Source organism: Gavialis gangeticus, unplaced genomic scaffold, assembly GCF_001723915.1.
Source record: "Gavialis gangeticus isolate Ggan-Ray unplaced genomic scaffold, GavGan_comp1, whole genome shotgun sequence".
NCBI lineage: Eukaryota > Metazoa > Chordata > Crocodylia > Gavialidae > Gavialis > Gavialis gangeticus.
The window spans coordinates 60197727-60205295 of NW_017729033.1; the positions used below are offsets into that span (position 1 = coordinate 60197727).

General features: G+C 36.3%; 1 protein-coding gene across 3 annotated transcripts in view; it reads left to right on the top strand.

Annotated features, from left to right (window-relative positions):
• Positions 1–7569, top strand: part of WDR19 (WD repeat domain 19) — a 119434-nt gene that overhangs the window by 71148 nt on the left and 40717 nt on the right. For 2 of the 3 annotated variants that reach the window (XM_019526098.1, XM_019526096.1), the window contains exons 17-20: positions 638–842; positions 1446–1605; positions 4605–4715; positions 5008–5117. In XM_019526098.1, coding sequence (XP_019381643.1) covers positions 638–842; positions 1446–1605; positions 4605–4715; positions 5008–5117 — 586 coding nt within the window. The remainder of the gene's footprint in view (positions 1–637; positions 843–1445; positions 1606–4604; positions 4716–5007; positions 5118–7569) is intronic. The other variant, XM_019526097.1, reaches the window with a different exon arrangement.

The following is a 7569-nucleotide window of genomic DNA, read 5'->3' on the forward strand; positions in this document are numbered from 1 at the left end:
CCAAGACATTTCAGTCTTCATCTGCCTGTTTCCTATTTTAGTCTTTGGTCTACACACTCCCAGTTGCATTGTTTTTTTTTCTCTTTTTGGTAACATAGGCACATCTTTGCTCAAAACGAATAACAAGACTTATGTTTCCTTTTCATTTTCTTTTTAGCCAGAATTTTAATCAGGCCTTCTGATGAGTCATAAAAATTACCATTATTCATCCAGTTGGTCATATAGTCCACATGCTTGCTAGTAAATGGTGCTTTAATTTATGTTTGTTTATGATCCATTGGAGAACCATTCTTTAATAGCACTCGCCATATGGCATTCACTGTATCTTTAATGTTTGCCTAAACCTTAAAGCCTCTCAATTCAAGGCTTATGTAAAGTTACTTTTAATTTTGCTAAATAAAGTCAAATATGTACCATAACTAATGAAAACCAAAATTAGAGATCTTATATAGTTCTGCCTGACACTAATATATAGTGTTGCTATTATGCTAAAGATAAAAAGAACAAGTTCATTGAGTTTTCAGAATAAAACTCCTTCAGTGTTATATTTCCTAGCCTTTCAAACTGACTGCCTGCTAAACATTCTGCAGTATAAGGGTCTTGTTAAATAATTTCATTTTGTTTTTTCCTAATACAGGATCCAAAGTTATTTTGGCAGGTGGCACCAAAGTTCCTTTTTCCCATAAACCACTGCTGTTGTATAATGGAGAATTAACCTGTCAGACTCAAAGTGGGAAAACAAACAATATCTTTCTTAGTACTCATAGTTTCCTTGGAAATTTGAAAGACAGTGGACCTAATGAGCTGAAACAAATGCTTCCTCAGACTTTAATGCTGAAAAGGTAGGTCTACTTTTTAATTATATGTGGTTAATTAAGTGTTTTCTTTTCTGTCTGTAGATCACTACAGCATTCTAAAAATGTTGTGCTGATTATTGATAAAGTTACATTGAACTATCAGGCCAGGTAATTGGCTGTCCATATAGGTTAAGCAATAACAAATGATCCAGGACTAATTTTTCTATATTGCAAGCAAAGAACTAATTTTTTTCAAGAACTGTTCTGAGTTCCATGACATCTCCCCGCAAAAGTGGTTGAAGATGTGTATCATTCTCTTAGTTCCCAGTCTAGTGAATCAACCAAGAACCAGTACAGTGGAGAGGTAGTCAAAAGGTCCACAGTAGGCCCTAGAAACAATGACTTGCTGTAGCGGAGTTAAGGGGTCACCTGGAACAAAGTGTAAACCAGTAGATCTGTGTGAATTTCCCTTCTTCCTGCCATAGGATCCTCCAGTAGTCCTGTGTGACCTGCATATCACAAATCCCCAAGTGACGTCCACTTTAGGATAAATTAGTTATCTTAAGGTTTATATATATATAAAAAAAAAAAAAACGAGTAGATAATTCTCCGTACAATCATTTTAACTCCGTGTTTCTCCCTGAATAGGTTTTCTGAAGCATGGGAGGTTTGCAAACTTCTGAATAACCAATCGGGTTGGAATGAGCTTGCAAGAGCTTGCTTGTATCACATGGAGGTGGAATTTGCCATACGAGTCTATCGCACAATTAGAAATGTTGGAATGGTGATGTCACTAGAGCAAATAAAGGTAAAATATAAAGGTAGCAGTCACACATTTTTGTTTAAAATAAAAAAAAGAAAAATTAAGTTTTTAATTTACCTTTAAGATTGTTGGAATTGGTTTTATGGGATTTTTTTTTTTTTTAAATAAAAGCCAGATTTATTTTAAAAGTCTGTAAGGGAAAAAAAGTAAGTAATGGGGAGAAATGATTTCTCTGGGAATTCTGCATACTCAAGTAAGTACTAAATATTTCACTATGATACCTTCTCAGCTAGGTCATTTGCATTTAGGATTTTAATACTAACCGGTTTTCCATATATTTTTTGAGTGTTTCTTAACCATTAAAAATTTGATTTTATACGAAATATGAGCTAACATATAAATGAAGTTTTGGTAATTCCTGAGATTAGCACTTTTTGTATTAAATTTCCATATACTGAGAAGGAAAAATCACACACACAGTATGAACAGATTAAACAAATTACACTTTAAAAGGTGGGAAGAGACTTTGTATGTCAGACTGTCTGCCTAGCTGTTTTGTCTATCAGTTCTACCCCAGTTTAGTGGGTAGAGCAGACAGGTTACCATGGGATAAAGCAGACAAATGAAGTAGTTAGTGGTCCACTTTCAGGTCCACCGCGGAGCACATGGGGCACCCCTGCCCCCGGCTCTGTGACTGCTGCCTCCTGGGTCTAGGGGGGTACCCAGTGTCCCCCCATGGCCGATCACTGAGCGGAGGTGCCACGAGGAAGGCGGGGACTCCTCCTCATGCTCAGTGGCAGACCCAGAAGTGGACCAGAGGTACTTCCAGTTCACTTCCGGGTTCACCGCCGAGCATGTGAGGGGCCATCCGTGCTCCTGTGGGACACTCCATCAGCCCCACCATTGCAGTGTTCATGAGCCACACCTGGTACCTCAAGGTATATAGAAAAAATATTTAAAGCTGTCTGTGGCTGAATCGCTGATTCTCCAAATCAGCATCGAATCTTCAGATTCTGATTAGGCCGAATTGAATCAGGACAGTGATCCAAATCAACGAATCAAATCACTGTCCCCGATTCGGGCCAGATATGAATCAAATATGGCCCTTTTCGCATACCCCTACTAACTAGTGCTGTCATCAGTATCAGTATTTTCTTTCTCTTTTCTAGCCATTCTGTTTTCTCACGCTCTTTTATCCATTGCTTTAACTTTTTTACTTTTCTTCTTCCTGTATATTAAAACCAAGCACAGAAGTTACAAGCATCTTTCTAAATGTTCCCCCCCCCTCTTTATTTTAAAGCCCTTCACAGTGGTGTTGATCGCCCTTTTCCCAGAAAGCCAGTGTGTCAGCATACTAGAAGAAAGGCTAGTGTTGACTTCTGAAACACTGACATTTAAAGTTCCACTATTTGCACATCTTTCGTATCTACTTTTTGCAAGCGCTAGAAATCAGTTTCTTTTGACCGTGGGGTTTAACTCTGACATCCAGCTAATCAGTTATAAATTAAAATGATGTTTTTAAAAGCAAAATAATGGAAATTTTAAACATTTGCTAAGTCCAGCCAGAAGTTCTGAATATGCATCATCCCTTTATTCTCATATTTCAAAATCTTGTGGTTATATTCTGATCTCATTTGTACTAGGAGCTATTAAAGTTAATGGAGTTAAGTTGCATTAACAGTAGTGCAACTGAAATTGAGATAGAATGCCTTGATTCTGTATCTGTTAATGACTGCCAATTGTCATGTTTTCCTGGAACATACTTTCTTGTCAGTTTGGCCACACCAGGGTTTTTATAAGTCTTACAGAGGTTTTCTTCAAAATCTTACTTATTAAGAAACAAAACAGAAAAGATATAAACAGTTTGTATGTATAATTAATGTCATTTGTTGTCTGGGGAGTTGCATACAATATTTTTATATGTTAAGTTCTTGCTTCTCTTTATTACTTTTCACTACTCTGATGCTTTATGATTTTTAGCATATTCTGAACATAAATTATATATAAAATGCTTTTGATTACTAGGCAAACTATTAAATGTACAACTTACGAGCTCCTTCACATTATACATACTATACATATATTTCCTTGACAAAATAAACATATATATTGTTTTTATTTTAAAATAAGTAACCTAAACATATTGAATTAACCTTAGGGTTTTTTGCATCTTAAGATTAATAAAATATATTGATATGAGACTAATACATTTCTACTCATTTTATATGTAGGTACTCTTTTGAAGTGTTCATGTCCCTCACCCCTTTGTCTCCATTTTTCCATTAAGATATGTGTACTGGTCAAATACATTTGCAGACCATTATTCCATATGCATGCCGTACATGTCACCATATGTATGCAGTACAATGCAGTAAATGTCACAGAGGAAACAAGACATTCACAATGGAGTGTTTTGTTTTGGAGGGTTTTTTAATTATCATTTTTAGTGGGAAGATAAAGTCTGTTACCATTGTAAATATCTAATATCAACAGTTTACAGAAATGTATATAGTAATATAAGAACAGTTAGAATATGTTATTCTAAATAGCTGATATAGGAGTGTTGCAATGGTAAAAGCACTGAACATTTTTTTCCCCCCACAGAAATGACAATTATAAAAGTCTTGCTTTGAATGTTTGGACCACTCATTTAAAAACTTTAATTTCCTGATGTTTAACTATTGTATTAATGCCTGGTCTTGTAACCTTTAGTTGTATAAACAGTCTTATTAACTTCAAGGGCTTTTTTCAAATGAAGGCTGTATAGCTGAGCTTTTAAACTTGCTGACTACTGTGTATTGGTGACAGCAGCTGTATTTTTCTATCTGATGGTAGCATTTGCTTGTATATTGAGAAGTGTCACATTTTTGGGGGAAGGTGAGAGAGAACTATAAATTATGTTATTCCATATGTTTTTTTCTGGGTGTAGAATGTGACAGTCATGATCTAGTAACACATTTCAGTAGAATATTTTTAAAGTTAGTAACAGTGACACTTTGTAATGAGTTCCTTAGGACTGTTGTTGCACTCATATCTGTTTCCAGGGAATAGAAGATCGCAGTCTTTTAGCGGGACATCTTGCCATGTTCACCAGTGACTTTAATCTGGCTCAGGATTTATATCTAGCATCCACCTGCCCTATTGCTGCACTTGAGGTACATTGGCAAGCTACCTAAAATTAATTGTTATATTTCCACCCCCCTTTGTGATAATTCTGCTTAGTTGTTTGGATTTCTCCCCCATGCTCTAAATGATACGTTCTGTCAGTTGTTTAAGTTAAGTGTATTTTAACCTTTGTTACACTGTCATCTGTCTTAAATTCTCTACCAATATGAACATTATAGTTATAACATTAAACATTTGTATCATAATTCATCATTACACATGTTTACATCACAAGATTGGTTTTCCCAGAAACTAAATGTAAATAATTTATTTTGATAACAGATGAGAAGAGATTTGCAGCATTGGGACAGTGCATTACAGCTGGCTAGACGTTTAGCTCCAGACCAGATCCCATTCATATCAAAGGAATATGCTATGCAGCTTGAATTTACGTATGTTTCTTAATAAAATTGTAGTATAATAATTTAGAATGACTATTCCTACTGAGTAGAAAAATGCAAGAGATGTCTGGAAAGAACAGTTCCATAAAGATCTTGACTAATTTCAGATGCTTTAGTCCAGGGGTAGGCAACGTTTTTTGGCCGGAGTGCCAGAAAACGCCACAATACCTACCTTGGAAGGTGTTGGAGTGCCGGCATGCCAGAAAAACAAAATGAGCGCAGGGGGTACATGGCAGGGTGCCCTGCTTGTGCCCCCCACCCAAAGCCCCTGCCCTCTGGCCTGGGCTCTGTGGCTGTCAGCAGCTACCCCGCCTCTGCTTTAGTCCATTGCATTGTCATATAGAAGCTCTATGCAGTCCTGCATCTGTTTTGCCAATGAGGTTGTAAGAAAACCAGAAAAATCAGCAAAAATAGCCGATTAGCTGATTTATGTAAGTACGAATAAAGTGTGGGGGTGGGGGATGCAGTCTGAACTGTTTGCTTTGAAATTTGCTAGGAAAGTTTTTAGTTGCAGACAGAAGTCTGTAGTTGGAATAATCTTCTACTACCTGGGACTCATGCCTTTGATATCAGAAGAATGCCTTGTAGTCAAGTATCTATGCTCCTCCTAACTAAGTCATCCATACATATCAGTGAGAGCGTGTCAGACATCAAGTCCAGTAGTCCCTACCTTTCCAATACCCTTGACTTTAAACCCTTGTCTTTTATATATATTGTAGATGATTGGATGTAGATTTAAATGTTAAATGTATTACTTGATAAAATGGATTGTTAATAAATTAACTTTACAAACCCAGCTCTATGGCTGACCCTGCCAGGCTGATTACCTGTTCTCTCTCACTGCCAAACTAAGGTACGGAGCATCATGGCTCCTTAAGGTATGCTTCCATAAGCAGTCCTTCTACAGAGATGTGGGTTTTCCAGAAAATTTTGAATTGGAAAATTTTCCAATGCCCTAAATAGAGTGTCATCTAATTTAGCATGTTTATTTGACTTACATTTAGTAAACAAAACTAAAAAAGTACCCCCGTGTTAATTTTATGTCCCAATAGCCACAAGTATTTGAAGTGAAATATTTGATTAGGAAAAAAATTAAATACAGCACACTTAATATGGTTGAAATATTATATTCAAACAAATTCAAAGCTTTATGTGGAAAGAAATTATTTTTATTGGAACACTTGTAAAAATGTGAAGACAATACACAATAACATGTACTTCCCTTACACTGTTTATTTAAATTTAAGAAAAAAAACAAAGGCACTGAAAACTGTTGACACACTAATTTTAGCACCCCCAAAGAACTGTGCATGATATGCCGTGGTTGTCCACTCATCTGCTTTAACAGAGTTTAACTGTCCTCCACTGAGGTCATTGGGGCACCTCCAGTTTCATTGTCATTATCTGTAGAATCACTTGCACTACTTATTAGTTCTATTTCAGAATCAGATTGAGGCAAATCTTATTCTGAACTACTTGAACCAAATTCTCTTTCGCTAAAGGATGGTTTTACCATTGAGTCTATGGGCGGGGGCAACTTATCACAATGAATCTTCTTCACTAATTGTGCTTCTGACTGATTCTCTAGAAACAATAAATTTAGAGAAATAGAAACAAACTTAGCAGTGCGTTCATTTGGTTTTGATTTGACCTGCACAGCCAATTAGGTGAATCCGTAAATTGATTTTTGGTTTGGATTATTATGTGAGTGTATTTACCTTCATGTTTACAAATCAATAAAACATGCATGTACTCTCTGACACACTTCCTAGGAATAATCACCTGAAAAACATTAGTTACAACTTTGAAACTGCCAAGCTTGCTTAATATTGTATTGGCATCCATTCATTGTTACTAATGAATTTTATGAAACAATGAATTTTTAGAAATGGAAAAATTCCCACGGAAAAATAAAGCATTGGAAAATTTTCCTCCCCACATCTCTGCCCTTCTGTCTACACCACTAAGCAGGCCCAGACTTGTAAAGCAAATTGAATTTTATGGGAGAACAGTATCAGAGAGAATGACTAAAACTCAGGGCTTGGAAACTGGATTTCATTTGGCACCCTCTTAAAGTCTTTAAGATCAGCGTAGAAAAAGTGTGCATATTGGCTAATTGTTTTTATTTGAACATGAGTGAGTATGATGCATGCTAAATTCTGCTGGTCTTACCTGAGTAACTGTAACTGAAAGATGCAAGGTCAGTAGTGTTACAGTAAAAACTACATGTACAGTAACTCATATATTATGTAATATTTGTGGGCACAGACACCCAAAGAAGAAAAAATGATTAGGTACCTCTTATGTAAGTGTTGGCCCTGAGATGTTGTGCGTACATGTGTTCCTCCATTCACCATAGTTTCATAGTTAGTAGGGTTGGAAAGGACCTGAGCAGATCATCAAGTCCAACCCCCTGCCATGGCAGGAAAGAATACTGGGGTCA